This window comes from Nesoenas mayeri, assembly GCF_963082525.1.
Source record: "Nesoenas mayeri genome assembly, chromosome: 1".
NCBI lineage: Eukaryota > Metazoa > Chordata > Aves > Columbiformes > Columbidae > Nesoenas > Nesoenas mayeri.
Genome location: NC_137541.1, coordinates 160,396,320 through 160,418,334, shown reverse-complemented (window position 1 = coordinate 160,418,334; position 22,015 = coordinate 160,396,320). Strand labels below are relative to the sequence as shown.

Genomic DNA, 22,015 nt, shown 5'->3' with positions numbered 1-22,015 from the left:
ACGTCAACATCACACTTGTGGCAGCGAGATGGATGGCAACATACAAAACCTGCCCAAGAGCCACAATAAATACTCGAGCAGTAACACTAAGTCTAGTTGCATGCTATATTTACCCGATTGATTTGAACATAGATTGAACTATGCTGTATTGTCATGACTGTTAGGTGACATGACATATCCTTGGAAGAGTGGAGAGGCTTATTGATTAAAGCAATACTCAAGGGGGCAAAACAGACTTTTCATTAAAAAGGTGCAAGAGATGTAGGAGTAACGCTTTGCTTATCCAGTAACTCCCTGTTTGATTTCAAATAATTTTCTTTGTATATAATTATTTTATTAAAGATATAGGTATTTTTTCATACATATATATATATATGTAATAGGGGTATTACTTTCTCCTCTCACTTTTTGTATTTGGAATGAAAACTCTTTGGGACAGACACCTTCTCATTCAGATTCACACAGTGTACCTCGAGTGCTTGCTACTATGCCCACTCTTATCCATACAAAATATCTCTGTTGGTGTTTGCTCTTTAAATTGTCCAAATTAGGTTCTGTGAATGGTCTTGCAGAATTTATGGCTGAGGTGGGCAGTACACCTTGAATTCATACTGCTCACTGAGTCACGAGGCTCAGACTCCAGAGTCCAGACATAAGTGTGTCCAAGCTCTTTTAGCTTCAAAGTGAACAAAAAACTAGAAGTGGATCATTTCCTGATACAGGATTAGATTGAACACCAATCTTGCAATATCTAAATTCATAGCTTTCCACTCAGCCGTGGCATAAAACAGGAAATCGATTAGTCTCATTAGATTTTGCTGCTTTTAGACAAAATCTTATGAGAATGCCTCATTACTTTGCTGTACTTCAAACTGCACTTAAATTTTCTCCCTCTTTTAGAAGGAACCTTAAGCACTAGCAGTAGCTGAACCTACATGCAGCCTCTATGTCTTCTGCCTGTGTCTGTCCCTGGCAGCCCTGAGGAAGCTGTGTGCAGTTGTTCTGTTGGGATCCAGTAATTGGAGTACTTAACCCTATCATGAAAGGACAAGAGAGCTCAACTCCACATTAGCAGAGGACAACCCACCTTCTCCTCAGTAGGAAGGCAATGAAAGTCATTAGACTATTGACATAGTGGATTTACACTACAAGGCTCTCTCTGACTCTGATTGTTTTCCTGATAAGCACTTTTCCAGCTGAGTCTACTTGCCTTGGTAGAAATGTCCTTTGTTAAACCTTTCACTCTCTGAAAATATTACTATTTTCATTCTAAGTCTTCCGTGACTTTTCATTTTTGACTTAGATGTTTTAACAAGTTATATTTGCATGTGATATAACACCAATTTGTTGAATCCTCTCTTGTCTCTGAAACAGCTCTGAAAATGAAATTGTACATTTTCCTCGAAGAGCTTAGATAGAAAATTTGGCAAAAAAATAGATACAGAACTCCACATCACCACAATCAGCACATGCAATGTCACAGAGTCTCTGCACTGACTTCTAATTATTTCCCAACAGTATATATTCACCACTCGTAATAATGCAGATTTGTGTATGTGGATTAAAATAATCCAGAATGCAAATATCCCGGCATTTGAAATCAAGCTCTTGTTTCAGTTAAGCTGAATGACTGACAACTAGAATCACTAGGGGAGGGAAACCTACCAAGCATTAATTCTGGATTAAAAGAAAACATAATATTGGAGGAAGCAGGATTTTGCATGCTGTGCCTGCAAGTTTGGGTTGTTCCAGTAAAACATTATTACAAGTTATGATGCAGATAAATGAATTTTCCCTGCTCTAACTTCTTATTCCTCACGACCACCCTCACTTGGGCTGAGCCTGCAGGGCCTGACATTCTCCCCTCCCGGCCCAGGGCAGGCAGGGGTTACACCCTGGGCTGCACAACATATGCTTGGAGGGAAGGAGATCTTTTTATATCTTTCTCTTGTAGGAAGGCACATGGCAAAAGAGAGAACAAATTTCCAATAGCCTTAAAATAGGCTGAGAAAGATGCTATAGTCTGATTAACTGATTAATGAATCACTTCGCAGCATAAGAACACCAGTCATGGAAGAGCAGATGCTTTTAGACCTAAACTTCCTGAAGAAAGAGGTAGTATAGTTGGCCTTTGTGAACAATGCCAAAAGGTCCCTGAAGTCCATAGGGAAAACTGTACTGGTTTTTAAATTGTATGGAAGACATCTCAAATATTTTATGACAGCATACAGTAATTTCAAAATCTTAAGGTGGATCCTTTATCAAAACTCCTACTTTCATACCCTGGCTTTACATTTTTCTTTGCTTTCTGTATTTTTGGCCACCTTAGCACAGCTTTTTCTCTGTGGCTCTGTCTACTCTGGGTAAACAACTGGATGTGCCACTTGTGGTTGAGAGGGAGGAAGGTCAGAAGCCCAGAAGTTGCTGCCAGGGTAGCCATCATCTTATTGCTGAATCTTGAGTTATTTCAAGGCATTGAGAGTCCACTGAGAGCTTCTTCAGTTTGGAAGGCAATGGAGTTATGTCAAGAAGTAACCACTAGAAGAAATGAAGTTAAATGTAAGGCCACTTCAAGTATGAAGTACAATTATCCTTCTTGCTCTGTTATGAAAGGAGGGATCCCAGCTTTTGCTTCTCAGAGCTGTTTGTTTGCTTGAACTCCTTGTCTGTTATAACACATGCAGTAGCCTGTAAACCCTCGAGTTTTAAGAGAAGAAACAACCACTTCACTACTGGTAGCAGATGAACATTTCGAGGACAAATGAAAGTTTGTATAAGTTTGAAATATTCTATCAGTAATTGTTTACATTAGATATTATCATTTATGCTTGGAGAGGTGAAGGACTGTTCACAAAGAATCAGTGCTTAATGTCTGAGCCTTACCACAGAAAAGCCTCTGGCATTTTATCTTTAAGATTCCAGCATACTTCTGGTATATTTACTTATCTGCAATAAAGAGCTGATTGTTCCAAGTGCTTTGGATTTGTTTGAGCCAGATTTATAGACCAGCTCTTTAGAACTGCTCCCAGATACTGCAGGAAAGGGAAAAGATGCTTCAAGTCCCTACAGATTTCTGTTTCAAGACACAGATGTTTCCAGTGACTTCCACTTTCAAAAAGCCAAGTTTTTATTTACTGGGGAGCCATGAGCAGTGAACTTGGCCCCGACATACCTACTTAACGAGGCAGACTGGTTGTGCAAATCAAGCCATGAGCAAGGCAAAAAGTGAATGGGCACATTTTTGGAAAGGAATAGAAGTCTAGCCCAGGTTGCTCCACCATTTGACAGACTCCTTCCTTTCCTCTCTCCCCAGCCAAAATGAATGTTGACTGTGGGAAGAGTTTGGTGTCAGACTTTACCTGTCTGTAAGCAATAATGTCAGTGCTTTTATTAAAAAGAAGCCTCCATTTGGTGATGTGAGGCAGTGTTAAGCTCTCTGCAGAGCTGCAGGAACTGCTGGAGGTGGGGTCTCCAGGTGACACAAAAGACACAAAAAGATAGCAGTGCCATAAGGTTATTAAAGGCCTTAACTTTTGCTTGTCAAAGATGTGGGTAGCCCTTAGAGACAAGGAGAGGGGAAAAAAAAAAACCCTTTCATTTCACTTTAAAATACTCTGGTGGGAAAAGTCTTGCTGCTTTGGAAAGTCACCTAGTTCATTTGTTTTTTTTCACAAATTGCCCAAGCACCCATTTGTGCTTTATAACTGGGACTCAGTGTTAGTTCTTGATGAGAAGAGCTGTCATCTGCTTTTCTGTGCAGAAACATGAATCACAAGCAGGCAGTCATTGGCAGAGCTCCGGACCATTTAAAGTCACAAAGTCGTCTTTTTTTTTAAAGGGGCAGAAAAACAAAAACAGTTGTTGCACAAGAAGGCCTGAGTGAAATCCTCAGAACTTATCTGCGCTGAGAAAGTATCAATAACCATAAAATTTCACAGCCCCCTTTTTAGAACCGCAGCCTTAAACTTTTGTAGGGGAAATAAAGCTTTGGTTAACCTTGGCACTGGCAGACCTCATTAAAATAACAGCCTGTCACTTTTGAGTTTAAAATAACAGGGTTGTCAGTTTTATATTCAGCGGAACAATCTACGGCGTTATTCTCTGGGAAACGCAGCAGGCGCACGTCGGGGGGCTGGCAGCAGCGCAAAGGCTGAGCAACACTGCCATCTCCAGGAACCCCCACATCCAGGGTGCTCCCCAGCAGCCGGAGCCCACGCCGTGCTCGAATCCAGCTGAATCCGTGCCCTACGCACTTCACTGTTTCTTAAAAGGCTGAAAAAAATAATCCACGATCAAGCACGTGGTGGTTCGGCAGCTGCTTGGCATTTAGATTTCTTTTATTAGAAGGTGTGCAAATGTATAATGTATGGAAAAGTAATCTCCATATAGAGCAAATAAAGTGCTGCTTCACTCGTTTTGAATCAAAGCAGGTCGTCCTCGCTGAGGTAGCTAACACATATTGAAATTTTGGGCACCTAATGAGCTGTCCTATACAAAAAATATGCACTTACACTCCCCATATCTAATTAGTGGAGAAATGAAGGTGCCTTAAAAAAAAAAAAACCTCTGCAAGAGATATCCTCTTTAGCTAAACTCAAACAGCTGGGTGAGATAGAGGGAGCCCCATTCAGTTGCTTATACACAATTGCCTAGTGCCTCAGACATCTATATAAAGCTGGCATTTGTAGCAAAGTACATAGAGGAGACGTCTTTCTTGAGAGGCAGCTCTTAAAAGAGGGGTCTGAGTGAACTACTTTTCATTAAGCCCAGTTTGCAAGGCAAACTGTGTGTCAATTAAAACACTCCTCTGTTCTGTACTAACTTGCTTATGTCATATGATTCTTATCCTAACTGTGACACCCACATGCAGCAGACACAAACACAACCATCAGTTAGAGACAGTGTATAATATGTGCTTGCTGACCTAGTCCTTTTAAACAAGTTCTTGGCCATTAGTCTTAGAATGCTTTCAAATTAAATCCCTAATGGACATAAATACTGATCGATGTATGAAAGTCTGGTGCAGCTTTCTGCTAGTATGGCATAACACAAATCAGATTGTGATGATCTGTTTGTTCTTACCTGGCCATGCCCATGGCGAAGGACATGCTCCTCATGATCCCACAGGCAGCTCAGGTGGTCAAGCACCATATCCATAAATCTGTTATCAAGCTGCCCATTATTGTATTAATACAAGCTCTACATCATTTTAAATAGAGATTGCAAGGGTGCCGGGTGCGTAGCTGGGTATGTTAGACACATCTAGGGGAAAGCAAGCAGCAGGCAGTAGAAAACAGTCTGTTTTTTCATCTGGAAATAATGTAGCATGAAGAAGTGGCATTAGTTAAATGTTGCTTGTGGACTGAAGGGCAAAGGAGTATGTGACTAAAGAAACTACATAGACACAAACATGGCTTGTGATAGCTACTTTCATGTCCTTCCTCTAAGGCAAAACCCCAGGTCTCTTTCTGCTCACTGTCTGTAACTGTTCTGTTGGTGTCACACACCAGTAGGATACATTTTACAAACCCAGCCTGAAGTCCCTGAAATTATTAATACAGTGCCCCATCACAAACATCCACTGCAAACATCTTCCAAGTGGCTATGCCACCACATGCCCACCCACGGTGCATCATCCGGAGTGGCACCCTGCTTCATCGGAGAAGTGATGTCCAGTCATCAGCCAGAAACGTTTGTACATTTTCCTGGGGTATAAAGGCTTAACTCTCAATGGGACTTTACATGGAGGTGTTTCTGAGCATCATCCCCAGGGAGAAGGTATTGACAGAAAGGCAAGCTCAATATTCTGCTTGCATATCAAAAATAAAATCTTCCCAAATTGCAGGATAAACAAGAAAAAAACATGCAATGCAAAAACATCAGGAAGAAAAAAAAAAAAAAAAAGAAGGTTAAAGAGAATCGTTTCTCCTTAACACAAGCAAGACTCCATGTCATTTATTGCATTGAATTTGGGTCAGTTTTGGATGCATTCTACTAGCTTTGAACACTCTTTTAGTGTTTTCTAATATTCCCCTATCTGTGAAAGTAGGGAATATATTGGAGGGGATGAGATGGACTTGCCAGGGGAGAACTTAGCAGGAAAGGAGGAGGAAAAAAGGGAATTTACTTTTTAAAAATTATTTTAGGGCTTCCACCTTTAAAATTTGCTTTTTGGCTCCCACATTTCTATTGGAAATGAAAGTGGATTCCATGAGAAATGGCTGCTCATTTCACAAACAAATGTCTTCCTGGGGTATTTCAAACCTTATAAAATGTAGTCATCTCACTTTTGATTTTGCATGGTATTTTCAAGGCTTTTTTGAATTATCCTGGCAAGTCCTTCTAATTTATCCATATGTCTTGAATCAAAACAAGGAATGCTAAGGTCTGATTCCAGCTAAAATGATGGGCTTGCTTTTTAGCTCATTTCATTATGTTAGAATGCAAAGTGAGTAAAGAAGCCAGAAACACTGGTCATCTTTATTTACCTGCTTATAACTGAACCTGTGCTGGTAGGACTGGAACTGAACTCACAGCTGCTCTTCCAAATTCTGCTGAGGAATTGCATGACATACATGACTGCCTCAGTCACATAAGAAGTCAGCGGCAGAAATAAGAAATGAACTGTATTTCTCAACGTAGGGCATGTAACTACACCATTTCCATAACTCCGGATATGAATTTCTCTTTGGAAATGAGGCAAATATTTAACTTTTCTCACCTACACAGTAACGCTTCCCTTCTGTTAGCAATTATAGATGAAGGCCAGGCTATTTTAATATCCATTTCTATATATCTCCCATTAAATTGAAAATTTGACTCTTTGCATAGCTCTTGCTATATCCTTTTTCTTATGAGAGACAAGGTATTGCAGTTTAAAACAAATTTAGTACCTTGAAAGTAGCTGAAAAAAAAAGTAGTTCAGTATAATATCAGGGCTGTGTCAGGAAGATAGCTAGGGAAAGTCAGGCTAACTACAGCCAAAGAGATCCTGCTGTCCTAATCCGAATAAATCTCCGCTAGAGAAAATGGAAAGGAAATATGTAAAATATCAAAATTGCATACATCTCATGTTTAAATGTTTCCACAGAAGCTAACCGAGCTTGAAAGTCAATCTTTAATTCAAAGAATAGGAAATACCAAAGAATCATTTACAAGGGTACAGGTCACTAAGGTCTGACTTGGTAAATCACAAGCAAGCAATGTTAACTGAATCCTTAGCAACTTCTGCCTTGTTTTCAAGGGACTGCACATCTGTAACACATTTTTAAATGCTGATGGTGATCAGAATGAGGTACAGTGGGACATGCATAACCATGGGGACTAATAAGAGACTTTCTGTGGCCATGCTTGAGAAGATCCCAGAACTGAAGCCACCAAAACCCACAGGCAAAAGTTTTACATATCACCACGGGCATTATATCACCTAATTCTATTCTGCATTTAAAGTTAGATTAAAAGTCCTCCAAATTTGTTGCCAGCCAAAGCGTTCATCATGCAGAAGTGAACGTGGCCATTGGGCTACGTTGAAAAAGCACATGAATCAATCCGTGCTCATAATTCTTCTTTCAAGGCCATCAGAAACCACCCTGAATTTTCAGAAAACCCGTTTCAGAGTGAGGTTCGAGGAACTGTTCAGGTAGATGTGTGAACTCCACTGTCAAAAGCTGAGAGGGTTAGAGATCCGGTCACACAGCAGGAAAGTGCAACACTTCGCAGTCTGAGTCCACAAGTTGTTTAAAACTCGCTGGTGAAATAACACAAGGGGGAGCTGGGAACAGCTTTGAGGGGGAATACCTGAGGGGGATAAAAAACTGTTAAAATGCACCTGAATTGGAGGAGCCTAGAGGGGGCTGCAAATGGTAACCTTTTCCTAAGCTGTAGTCATTTTTGCTGTTGCTGCTTTTTGTGAGTCATGTAAATGTCTCCCTTCCCCCCAGGCTCTAAAATGGGAATGACATCTCAGGGGGATGTCTGTGAGATTAAACCTGTGATTTGCCAACAATCCTGGGTAAAGCAAGACCATCTTACTTTGCCAGGTGCATTTCTGAAAACAAAACAAAACAAAACAAAACAATCTTTATTGCTAGGAAATTTAATGATTTGTTGTCTATATGCAGCACACATATAGAGTATGTAAACATCATTTTATATCTTCAGAGGTGACTAGGGAATGGGAGTCTTCATTCTGATTTTCCGGGAGTATCTGGACAGCCTGTGCAGCATGTGAGTTGTAAGAATCACTCTCCACTCTTTTGCAGACTTCTGTGTACTCCATATTACAGCCCTTACAAGGGCCAGGAGAGGAAATCACTTTTAAATGGGTGTTGTCTCACTTGCAGTTCAAAAACAGAAGTCTGCAGTCTGGGAGAACCAGCTCTCATTTGATTAGTAGAAATCTAAATGTAACTCTAAACATCTGAGTTTTGAATAGCTTAAAATAACTTCCAGATAGTGGCGAAGTTATTGCTTTGAAAACTAATTGCTCACCACTGCTATCAATCAAAATGCTTGTGTAGTTATCCAGGCATGGGCAATAAATAAGAAAATTTGTCCCCTTGGCTCTCCTGTTCCTGAAGTTTGTATGAATGGATCCTCCTGCCTGTACGCCCTCTTCCCTATGTATTCTATAGGATTCCTCTGTCTGATTTACCGCACTGTGGCCTAACAGGATTTTACACACCTCTCTGTGAACACTGGGCAGCTTAACCCAGTTGGTTGTGCTGGTTAGCTGTACTGGGAGGGATCCTGGAGTTTTTACCTTCAGCATGAGCAGAAGGAGAGGCTGCTGTCTGCCCTAAGACCCTGGTCCCATCAGCCAAAGACATCAGAAAGGGCAGGCATCCTGAGAACATTCCCCCTACTGATGAAGGCTTGCCTGTGATCTGTAAACTGGAATTTAAATTTTGGCTTGACAGGGCTCCCCTATTGAGATTTTTAAGGCTTGCAAATGCTGCTAGTGTCTCATATGAAAACAAAGCCACTAGGGCTTGGCAAGAAGTGTGGAGGAGATTTATAAGGCGTCTGTCATGGCCAGAAACACTGTCAATAGCTCATGCAGCCAAATACTGCCTGACTTATTTCTTATAGATGAAAATGTGGATGGTGCTTCTGAAATAACATCCTTGGCTGTTTCTATCTCCTAGCTAATAAAGTGACATTCCACCAAGTTTAAGCAAGGCAAAGCAGCGTGAGCCATTTGCTCAGAGAGCTATCATGTCTTCAGAACAAAAGATAAAAGAGATAAATAGCCAAGTACAATATTGCACCTCAACAACCTAAAAGCCAATCTCAAACCTGAATGGAAGAATGGAGAGATTTTATTTCTTGGGTTTTTTTGAAGAATAAAGCTCAGTGATTTCCTTTGAAAGCTATTCAAAAAGCTCCCCTAAATCCTATTACAACTTAATGTGAAATGCATCTGTTTCCATAAGAACAACAGTGACACCATTCATCCTTTGTAGTCTGTCCTTTGTTGTGTTTTGTATCTATTCTTGTAGATTCTTCCACTCCAGTGTACAAAACATAAAAGAAGAACTGGTAACATTTTAGCCAGAGCTTTTATTCGTTAAATTGATGTTGGAAATTCAGTTTGTTCCTGCTTGCTGCTGAATCATGCCAAATTACAAACTCCTTGTTCAAGGAGTTTATAATGTAAAGAAACTGTTTCACTATTTTCCCAACATTTCTTGAACCTGAAGTCTGTATCCAGCTGCAGATATTTATCTACACCTAATAGCAAAGATGAAGGTAGTCTCTGCATGCATGTATATACACAAACTTCTTGCTGTTACTGAAAACAAAATGTACTGCAATGTGTTCAGCCTACGTATCTTAAATCGGTTCAACATCAACTCAGCACTGCACCAATTTTTAGAACCTGCTTATGTAGCTCTAAATATAATATTTATCTAAAACATGACAAAGTTGGTGGGTGAGACATTTCATCTGATGTAAACTGTTTAACTGAATTTACATTCAGCAGACTGTGAGGCATATTAATTCTTAGAAATATGTGTATCTAGAAAATCTTAGACAAATGGACACTAGAAAGAGCAAGGTGTAACATGCTTTTATTAATGTCTTGCTTGTGGAAAAACGTGATTTTGATTATTTGTGCTCTCTGAAACCAAAAGCTGAGTGCCTTGCTCATAAGTACAGAAATTTAAGTTTTAGAACCTTCAGTCGTCTTAACCTTCACCATCATCATCATTATGGAATTAAACTTTATTTAACATGATAGTGAGCATGGCTGATGTTTTTAACCTGTTTTCCCTCTCATTGTCTCTTAATCAGGTAACAGACATTAAAGAAAAACTAAAGCTCTCTAAAAAGTTCTGGTCAACTTTACCCTACACAATCTGCAAGGATGAGCGAGTGACAGCTGGTCCGTCAGTCGAGGAGGACTGCTGGAATGGCCACACCAAGGCGAGGTGAGGTGGACCCCTCTCCACCACACTCGATCCAAATCCCCATCCAGCCTGAAGCAATCACAAAACTAAGGGCGTTTCACAAAACCATTTATAAGGGCAAAACAGAAATGGGGAGAGCAAGTAATCGTCCACACGCAGCTTGTAGCTGAGATTACTTATTGTCAAGGTGCCATTAAAGCCGGAGTGTGAGTCAGGGTAAATGTGCACAGCGTGTCAGCAGGGGAACACAGAAAATGTTCATTGGTTCAGCTCCAGAAGGATAATTTATATCGAGATTTCAAAGAGCTCTTTAGCTCCATTTAGCATCCCTGTGTTGAGACTGACAGCTTGTGAAGCAATTGCACTCTCGGGATATCATACTGGGATGAAACAGAAATTGGAATTTCAGCTCTATTTGCTATTGGCTGGCAAAGCTTAGGGCTATTTGCTGGGGAAAAAAAATAGCCAGCAGAGAATAAATGCGACACTCCTACTTACCTTGTGTACAAGGCTTGACCTTATGTTATTTCATAAGATACTGTGGTTATCTGCCCTTGTTTGTGATGAGTTTTCTGTGAGTTTTAATTTTGAAGTTTGCTTGTTGCTGGCTGTGGCAGGGCTGGAGCTGGTAGATGAGCAGGTGTCTCCAAAGGTCCCAGGGTGGATTCATCAGCTGACAGAGGAGAGGATCTGATTATCCCTGCTCAGAAAGACCAAGAGAGGAACTGGCTCAAGGACCACACTGGAGGCAGTCAGGTTTCAGGTCTGCAGTGGTAGCTTGCGCTTTTGGGGAGATGGAAGGAGTTGAGAGCTTTGATGTCTGGTGAGTGCTGAATCTGGAGAGCAGTTATGCTTTCTGGCACTCAGACACTGGAATCTTTATCTTCCTTTACCTGATGGTACAGACAAAGTCAGAATTAAAAAACGAGCAAACAACAACCAAAAACAAAAAACAAAATAGAAAAAAAAAAAAAGTGAGACAAGCACATAAAATATAAAAGCTTGATGAAAATAAGACTACATGGGAAGAAACTCACTAACATGTTAAATGTCATTTTGCATGGACTGATGGATACACAGATAGATTACACCAATCCCATCATATAATCATTTTTATCAAGCACACACTTCACAGGAAGAGGTCTTGCACTGAACACACACCCTCTCTCCTAGCCTGACTACATAAGGCTTAATAGGATTCATATTACAGATGAAAGGAGAGGGCTGTTTGGGATGCTGCTAGCCCACTGAACCCACTTTGAGACACACACAACAAATCTGTCCAAAAGCACAGGTCACTGCTCAGCCCCTGAGTCCCAGATCCAGAGAAATCCCCCAGGGACTCTGAGAAAGACAGTGAGAAGGAGCATCTGGCTCTTACAGGACTCATCACACAGGAACAGCGTGAAGAGAGAAATAGAAATGTGGTTTTATCTTCCCCTATAATATCTTTTCTAGTCAATGGGCTTTGTAATGTATGGCCCCAAGCCGATGTGCTGCAGCAGTTAAACAGCATTTCCAGGCCTCCCAGCTGGATGCCATGCATGGGGAGGATGCATGCATTAATAAGAGATATATGCTACTCTTTCTACAAAAGAGCAGTCAAATAAACCTTCTATGATCCCTCCTAGCTTCCATGACCAATGCTAGTGCTTGTACCATGTCTGGCCAATACTTTTCAGCTGTCTTCTGCTCCTGCACTGAATGTTCTGGAAGAACTTCTACATTTGTCGGGAGTTATGGAGGTGCATTTTATGCACATAGTTTTTCACCATCCTTTTACAGTATTTGTCTTATGACAATTCTGGTTATTTTCATGATCCCTTCTGAGATTAATGTTCTGGAGCCATTGAGAAAAGCTATCCTCTGCTGATATTCTCACACACATTTCACTGGATGTGGAATTACAGCTTTGAAGTATCTCCTGAAAATATGATCTCAGTAGGCTCAGCCACTGTTCCTCTGTCCAGGAAACATATAGTCATACTCTTAATAACAGAATTCAACAAATGCTTCACGTGGAGAGAACAGAAATAAATCAGAGAGATACCATAGAATGCCATGGTTTGTATATGAAATAATATACTTGAAAATAACTAGCTTTAGATGCAAAATCACCTCTTGGGTGGTGAACAAGGACATTTACTGCAGCATAAAGAAAAAAAAATAATGTTTCTTTGATCATACTGATTAGTATCTGATATCAAACACTAGTTCAGAAGAACAAGCGTGGCAAAATTTGGCCAATATGCATAAATCTATTTGTGTTCACCGTGCCACCCATCCTAAGCACCCCTGTGCTATATAAGGAGCTGCATTTTTAATTCCAGAGAATATGACAACAGCTAATGATGGGGAAAAAAAAAGAAATTTAACTATCTGCTGTTTTCCGAGGCTTTAATATAATACTACAAATAAGAAGACAACATGGTGTTGTCTGCTGTTGGGAAAGAAGACTGCTTTTAGGTTTTGATCAGAGCCCGTGGTAGTATAAAGAATTAGAAACTTTGAACTGCCAGATAGACGCTATTCCTCATGTTTCATTCTACACATCACCTTTCGATGCTGCTTTTACAGGGAAAAAGAGTTACAAATCTGAGACTACAGAAAATGAAAGCTAGGCTTTCTCCTGAGAGAGGCATTACACCAAGGTCACTTGTGGTTATTACACTCCCCAGATATCACTTTGCTACCATGATTAATTTGCAGTGACACCAAGTCAGCAAATGAAGGTCACCAATTCGCGAATAATCATGGGGTAACAGAGTCATCTATTTGGCGTTCTAGAAGAGTGCACTTGGCTCCTTGCTGATCCTGTAGAGTGGTTTTAATCAGGACACATCAGGTAGAAACCAAGTGCTGTGGAAATGGGAAAACATTTATTTTAAAAAAAAAAAAAAAATCTATATTAGAAATAATAATAATAGCTACTCTAAATGAAGTGCCTTTTAAAGAGATCCCTAACAGGTCTTCCCATTGTATCTGTACTCACAAAAGAACATAATTTTATGTTTAAAGAATTAATGACTTGTGCCAGATGTACAGAGATGTTTTAAAAATATATTTAGGACCTAAAAAATATCATTAAGACCAAGCTTCAAAGTTTTGCTTCTTTCTTAAATGCAGATAAATTCTTAACAGTTGATTACCTCTTCACTGTTGTCCAGAAATTAAGGAATTTTCCCAGGCATGATGGAATTCAGGCTTTAGGAGTTAAACTGAATCCAAGCTATTAGCATTTGAATGATTGACTTTTACTGAAATGAGAACAGTAACCAAACCTGCAACCACTCTGGTAGCCAGAAGAACCTTGACTTGCTCCAACCAACTCAGCCAACTCATTTCAACAAACCCATGTGAGACATGCTCGTTCACTATCATCTTGGTGCTCTTACTCACCAGGACTATAGACCTATTAATATGTTTTAGCTCTGGAAGGCTGTAATCTATGGAAGAGATGAGACTTGTCCTCCTTTCCATGAGAAATGCTATCACTCTTCCAAGTACAACGAAGAAGAAATAAAATTATATATAAGACAGACAGTAATTATAAGGATTAAAAAAAAAAACCCAAACCTGTAGAATCATAGAATTGTTTAGTTTGGAAAAGACTTTTAAGATCATGGAGTCCAACCATTAACCTAGCACTGCCAAGTCCACCACTAATCTATGTCCCTAAGCACCACATCTATATATCTTTTACGTACACCTCCAGGGATGGCAACTCAACCACTTCCCTGGGCAACCTGTTCCAGTGCTTGAGTCAAGCATAGAGAAATGTAAGAAATAAAACGAAACATTAACACTGTAATTTTCAACATCTAGCTCAAAGCTACAAGCTATTCCACCCAAATGTACATAGCATAAAGTCTCAGTTGGCCTGACATTTTCTTCTCCTGCCATAGGTAGGTGAGTCCCTACTTCCTGGGCAGAGAGCCTTTCATTTCTGCTGAAATTGAGGTGGAAAGAAAGACTCACCAGTGGCTGCCCTGGGAAAGCTGCTCATTGCTGACCAGCAATGAGAATCAGTTCAATGTTCTTTACCTGGAGGTAGGCAAAGATAATCATTTAGCACCACTGGTAAGAGTGTGAATAAACCACTTCTCAGTAAGTGGGAAAACTGCTTATTCTTAATGGATGGCTCTAGTTTATTTTTTCAGCTTCTTCCTTCCAAAAAACTGGCAGATGAGCCATTTTTCCCCCCCTCCTTCTGTCTCCTCGAGCTTTTCTCCAAGCTGGAGGAAAAAAATAAAAAAATCCTGTGGGGATTACCTCCTGAGCAAACAGAATCAGATGTGGCGATCTAGTTAGCCAAACAAGCCAATTTTCCACTGCACTTATCTTACTGGACCAGATGTGGCTGTCTACTCCCAGCCCAGTCTGAGTGAGCCTGTGCTGCATTCTGTACTCTATTGCCTACAATTCTGTGCACCTGGAAATACTCCAGTACTGCCTAGGTGGGTTGCTCCAGTCATAGTCTAAGCAGCAGCAAAATATGGAGAGTGGTGCCCTTTAAGGCAGATGTCTTTAAAAAAAAAAAAAAAAAGAAAGAAAGAAAAAGGAAGATTCCTCCACTTTGTGTTGTCTTTTTTTCATGGAAATTTTTTAAAAAATAGGCTTTGTAGTGCTTGGCTATGGTGTGCCAAAAGACATCTCTGTTGTGCCTGCTGAGACAAGAACTATGGAAAGGCTAAGAGGAACAGAAAGCATTAATATTTTAGAAAACAATGTAAATTACACTAAAATCCTGACATAGCTGAGCAAGGAGCAAACAACAGAAAACAAACAATATTGTTCAGTTTCTTTATTCTCAGAGGGCTAAGAAAGCTGATTTTTTTTTATTATTTTTTTTTGCTAGGAGGACACAAAGAACAAACACTGATTCAAGTTGGCACTTCTCTTCTTTTTGTTTATAATGGGCATATAGTTCTTGTAATGGCCAGGCATACAAAGAGATCATTAACGAGAGCAGAAGCAGCAGCAAAGCTTAAAATTCACAGGGGTGTCTCCATTTACAGAACTACAGCAAAAGCAGCTGTGCTCAACAACTTTGCCCAGCCAGCAACAAATCTTCTGTCAAAAAGTGGTCCCAAGACATGGCTTCCAATTCCATGTGACTTAACCCTACCTTACACACAACAAAATGCTTTTGTCAGAACATGTGCCGGGCTGCCTCTCAGAGGCCGTCACTCACAAAACACCTTGGGCTGCGTGTTCCTCTATCTATACCAGTCCTTTCAAGAAAGGAAAACAGTTCAAAGATATTTACATTCAATATAGGCTTTTATGCCTTTTTTTCCCCCCTGAGGAAGGAGATGAACTAGTTCAATAATGAGGGCAGAATTCAGCTTCACATTCAGGCATGTAAACTCGTGCATTTAAATATAGATGCTTGTGGGGGAGCCAATAAGGAATCATTTGTGTTGCCCAAGCAAGAGCAGTGTCATTTGAGACTGTATGACATGTCTGAGATGAGTATGATGCAGGACACTACCTCCCATCCTGACCAGCCCCTGGGCAAGAACTGCTAGAACATCTTAAAAATTACGTGAAGAGATCCCCAATATCCTGACAGTGTAGTCAATGGGGCAGTTTTCAACAGTTTAAACACACTTATCTTCTGCTGTGTGAGACTGTCTAAATAGTCAAGACACCTTCATGGAGCTGGCAAATAAGACACTGGGCCTACAGGATATTCAAACCCTACAGGACACCAAACAGCATACACCCTGGTGGCTGAACTGACATCTAAGACTCAATTCAGCTGCCTAAAGAAAGACAGCTAATATAATTTTAGATACCCCAAATTTACATGATCTCCCCCTCACACCTGTAGATATGGTGCAGGACCTATGGGAAAGCCACACACTTCAGGGCTAGTAATGAGTAGAGGAGGAATAACCAAGAGCATTCAAATGGCACCAGATGTCTATGTTTGTCCAATTGAATCCCAGCAGATGAAATCTAATGAGCTAGTCGTCTGGCCAAAGGCACGTGGGACTCTAACAGCTGTCCCTGCTCCACTGACAAATAAACTCCTGACTAGTTTTGACTAGAACTTGTGTCGACTAGATCTGACAAGAGTGGGAGTCTGTTCATACACTGACAGTTGCATATTTTGGTATCTGTACAGGTACAAGTTATGGTACCTGTATAAACCTAAAGATGAAACTTCAGCCTCTTTAATTCTTATGCTCTTATGCCCTTACGCCCTAAATGCTAAGTGGCTCATTCCCCTTGGAATTTAAGTATCCACCTAACTTTTAGACAATCATAAGGTAATAGATTTCTTGTGACCCACATCCAGTATGGCTACCCTACACATCTAGGTGAGATGCACTGGACTGTTCTCCTGAGGGGTTAATGCCTCCATGCCAGAAATGTTTTGGGGATCACCAAATCCTGAAGCAGATACTAGGAGGTGTGTGACAGATTGACTGAATCACTTCCTACGACTGAATAGGCCAGCTCATGTAAAGTTAGATGGTCTTCAGAAGGGCACCAGACCCACACTGATCACAGTGCAGAATATGAACTTCAATAAAAAGAGCACTTTAACTGCTTTAAATCTCCAGACTCACTCATATTGTCTCCATATGAAAAGCTTACTGAGAAGTCAGTACATTCTTCTTCTATTATTGACTATAAGACAAGATGAAATCAAACATAAATCAGTCAAAAAAAGCCTGTGAACTGCCATTCAGAGCTAGCCATAGCTTCTCCTGGATGGCTTGCAATAAAGAGCATCTAACTCTTCATAAACGAGGAGAGCAATCCACATGAACATTTGGTGATTTCAAATCACTCTTAGTTGCTAACAGCTATGGCCCTTGTCATGAACAAGGTACCAGGCAAGATGGACATCCTCTCTGATCCAGCAGGGCAATTCTTAGATTCTTACTTTTTTTAATCAACCGCACCTTGAAATCACTGATATACTTCTAGGCTGAGTAATTTATCTACAGCAGCTGTTTCATTTGTAGAGACGTGTGACAGATAGAGGTGCTGTTCTTTTGCAGCCCAGAGTTTCGTTGCCTGCCAAGGTCTCCATCCTGCTGCCACCAGGCAGCTCTGCAGAGTTATTTCCAATTTCTATCTTTGGTGATTCATAACACTGCAGTCTGCAGTCCTCTGTACTAGGGGAGATGGCTCTGTGTTCTCACCGTAGTTAAGCTTGTACTATAGGAGTCTGGATGGGATCCCTACAGCACTACTATTTCTCATTATGGTACTAATGAAACAACAAGACACACAGTTTGAGGCTGGGTATTTTTGGCAGTCATGTCTTGCTCTTACATGTTCACACTCCCCCAGGATTATTCTCATGTAAGCTTTCAAAGGCCACTGATGACAAATGAGTCTCATCTTGTGAAGTGAGTACCTATTATGATGAGACTAAACCCTTCCCTGGTGTAGCAAAGCAGTCATCATTTTGTGAACCTCCAGAAGCAATACAAAACTTGTCTTCCTTTAACCATGACTTCAGCAGAGAAAGTCCTTTCTTCTCTGTTACTCTCACTTTTTTTTTAAGGGATATACTTGTTTTCCAGACCAGTATGAACCTAACACTGACACCAGGGCCAAATTTGAATATTGATAGAGAATTGGGCTGGCACAAGTGAAAGTGAAGTAAAAAACTCTTAAACTGTATTTGGTACCAGGCAACATGAAAGTTTGCCATTAGTAAGCTAGACTGTGCTATCAGTACTAGCTGAGCACATACCCACAGGAGTCCCACAAACATCAGTAAGATAGCCTGGAATGCAAACTAATTACAAAATAGATCATACCCTGATAAAGAGCACAAACAAAGGGTAGAGCTGCCCCAAAGCCCTTGCAGTGTAAATATGAGACAAAGATAGTAGGTAAATAAAGACAGATGAGAGAGAACAGACACTATTTTCTCAGGATACCATGCCAGCACATACAAATAATGTCAGCCCTTTATCAGCCTAGCACCTGTAAAATGCATGGGTAGTTTTTAGCAGAGATTCAAAGTAGGAAAAAAAAAAGTAGCTTTGCAGATGCCTGTAAGGCGAGTTTCCTGAGGACAAATAGCAGCAGGAAAAAAAGTGTGCATATTTAACAAAAGATGATGAAGACTTTTACGGTAGGATGATTGAAAGCATGGGCTGATTTTTGTGGGGAAGAGATACCTGCAAAAAAGAGATACCTGCAAAAACACACTTGCTGCCTGTGAGCAGCCTAAGACTGCATTTGCCAAGGTCAAAGAAGGGAATGCTGCAGTAATCAAGAAATTATAAGCTGAGAGCCTGAATAAAAAATTCAGGTCTGTGGATGGATATGAAATGCCATACCTTAAATATGTTACGCACACATGGGAGATGTAAGTCTAGCCTGTTTGTAAGGAATAAGGTCCAAATTAAAGACAATACTGGAGTTTGGTAAATCCACAACACTGTTCATGGGCCTGGATGTCAGATAGGCTGGAGATGTTGTTCACAGTGGTCAAAAGGGAGTGCAAGGAAAAAAATGGAGAGGAAAATTAAGTGCTTCATTTGAACAAGCAGAGCCATAATGCCTGAAGATAGCCTTCTAAACTATCTCAGAACAACAAATATGCCATATATTACAAAGAGTTCATAGTTCTTAAGTAGGAAGAAATAAAAACAGAAGGATGCACTACTAGATGCTTAATTTAGTGTGCAACCATTCGTATCAGCAGAAGATCTGAACATGCAGTGACTTACTGCTGGCTGGTGAACCTCTTCTATAGTTTACAGAGTCAGTGCACTTGCTGGGGAGTATGTGGAGAGTTAGGAGGTTGGATAACTTAAATCTGTTCTGCTCTCCATGCAGCTGAGCTACTAAAAAAGAGCCTTTACATTCTGTAAAATTAAAAAACATATTTTAAAGTGGTTTCACTGGAGCTGTTTAAGAACTGCATAATTGTTATCAGTGTCAAATTGCTTGGCACAGCATTTACTGTACAGTCTTTTATTTCTGAAACTTATTGCATCTTAAACTAATCATTCATCCTGCTATATAGATACTTGCCTGAGATTATGAATGATGGCTTGACCAACCAGATCAACAATCCAGAAGTAGATGTGGACATCACAAGGCCAGACACCTTCATTCGACAGCAAATTATGGCCTTACGTGTCATGACTAACAAACTGAAGAATGCATATAATGGAAATGATGTCAACTTCCAGGATACAAGTAAGAAATCATTAACCATTATAAACCATTATAAGTATATCTTTGGAAGATATTTATAAATCGGTCACATTGGAATGCCTTTCTTTGGTCTTTATGGTCTGTGCTGCTGACAACGGTAAAAAAAAAAAAGTCTTTTTCTGTCCCATGAAATTCCAGTTGTATGTTTGTTTCCTTTGCTTCTCTTGCTTATCTTCATGTCAAATGCATAAAGACACCGAAGGCTTTCCATAAACACAGTATCACAGTATCACAGTATGTTTGGGATTGGAAGGGACCTCAAAAGATCATCTAGTCCAATCCCCCTGCTGGAGCAGGAACGCCTAGGTGAGGTCGCACAGGAACATGTCCAGGCGGGTTTTGAATGTCTCCAGAGAAGGAGATTCCACAATCCCCCTGGGCAGCCTGTTCCAGTGCTCTGGCACCCTCACTGAGAAGAAGTTTTTTCTCAAATTTAAGTGGAACCTCTTGTGTTCCAGCTTGATCCCATTACCCCTTGTCCTATCATTGTTTGCCACTGAGAAGAGTCTGGCTCCATCCTCGTGGCACTCACCCTTTATATATTTATAAACATTAATAAGGTCACCCCTCAGTCTCCTCTTCTCCAAACTAAAGAGACCCAGCTCCCTCAGCCTTTCCTCATAAGGGAGATGCTCCACTCCACTCCCTTAATCATCTTGGTTGCCCTACGCTGGACCCTCTCCAGCAGTTCCCTGTCCTTCTGGAACTGAGGGGCCCAGAACTGGACACAATATTCCAGATGTGGTCTCACCAGGGCAGAGTAGAGGGGAAGGAGGACCTCTCTCGATCTACTAACCACCCCCCTTCTGATACACCCCAGGATGCCATTGGCCTTCCTGGCCACAAGGGCACAGTGCTGACTCATGGTCATTCTGTTGTCCACCAGGACCCCCAGGTCCCTTTTCCCTACACTGCTCTCTAATATGTAATTTCCCAACCTATACTGGAACCTGGGGTTGTTCCTGCCCAGATGCAGGACTCTACACTTTCCCTTGTTAAATCCAGCAATCCATTCCTTTTTCAGAAGGACATTCAAACACCTAACTAAATCACAGAGGCTTTCATTTGGATCCTTTACTTCACGAAAGTTAGCACCACTGACACTTTCCTGTTCCTGCTGTGGTGTTCATCCCCACCAGGGTGCTGGGTGGAACGGGAATGGAGGAAAGGGACAAATACTGTAACGCATGGACCTCATGCTGTTTCCCTCACTTCCTTGTGCCAGGTGATGAAACGAGCGGCTCAGGCAGTGGAAGTGGCTGTACGGATGACATCTGTCCCACCGAGTTCGATTTCGTCACCACCGAAGCACCACTGGTCGACTCTGACAGGAGGGAGGTGGAGGCTTCAGCCACGCAGCCTGGCTGGTCACTGCAGACATTGCTTGTCGCCTTCATCAGTCTCGTACTGCAGAGACAGTGGAGATAATCCTGGATCTGATCAGAGAAACTGTGTTTTAGCTACAGAAACAGGCAACTTTCCTCTTTTCTTATACTCTTGGACAACAGACCATGCCACAAACACTTGCAGTTTTCTACGAGAAGAGAGCAGTACTGCAACCTGCTTCCATTTTTTGTTTTCCCAAAGAGTACCAGGTACCAGACTGAACTTCTTCCTGTTTTTTTCAGATATCTCTGAAGATTATATCCATCCTTGAGAGAATTCTTTCTCAAACCTTTATTACAGGAGACTTTCTGAGCTTCATTTCCTTTTATGCTGCAAAAGTAAAAAAGGATCTTACAGTATCTGTTTTCCCCTAACGAGAAAAAAGATGGGGAAACAAACCAAGAAAACAGTTTTCTTTCTGAATCAGGCCTGACTCAAGGCTGCTGCATTGCAACAGATATCAACAAAACAAAACAAACAAACAAAAAAAAAGAGACAAGAAAGGAACAAAATAATGCAACTGTTCTTCACTGACAGACAGGTTTCCTTTAGGAACTTCTGTAGGATGATTCAGGTCATCAGAATGATCATTGCTATAGGGAGGAAGTCTGCATTTTTTTTCAACACAAAAGTATATTTCAATGGCAAATGTCTTGCACTCCCTCTGCCAGCCACATCATATTGGCATGAAGGTAGATAAGCTGAAAAAATAAGTTTATCTTTTAGTATGATAGTAACTCCACTAGCTTCAGAATATCATGTTACAGTTGTTTAGGATTTAAATCTTAATGCCCAGTAAAAAATTGAGTAGTAGCATGATTTCACCTAGCTTCTTTTAGTATTTATCCATGTTATACAATTGGCACAGATTTCCACTTAGCTCACCATCAGCCGTGGTGGTAATGCTAAACAATGCTCCTGACAAATCTCCCCTCAAGGGTTCGGACAGAAAATAATCTCTTGTGATATATTCTTTTTCCTTTTGTGACAGTTCTGACATCAGTTAGGACTTT

At 40.7% G+C, this 22,015-nt stretch overlaps 1 protein-coding gene across 1 annotated transcript in view; it reads left to right on the top strand.

Annotated features, from left to right (window-relative positions):
• The window catches only part of GPC6 (glypican 6), a gene marked incomplete at its 3' end in the record, with an annotated part of 768,346 nt that extends 747,302 nt beyond the window's left edge, over positions 1-21,044 (top strand). The window contains exons 8-10 of the mRNA XM_080347732.1: positions 10,297-10,433; positions 19,423-19,598; positions 20,842-21,044. Of these exons, the coding sequence (XP_080203858.1) occupies positions 10,297-10,433; positions 19,423-19,598; positions 20,842-21,044 (516 nt within the window). The remainder of the gene's footprint in view (positions 1-10,296; positions 10,434-19,422; positions 19,599-20,841) is intronic.
• Between the last annotated feature and the right edge of the window lie 971 nt (positions 21,045-22,015).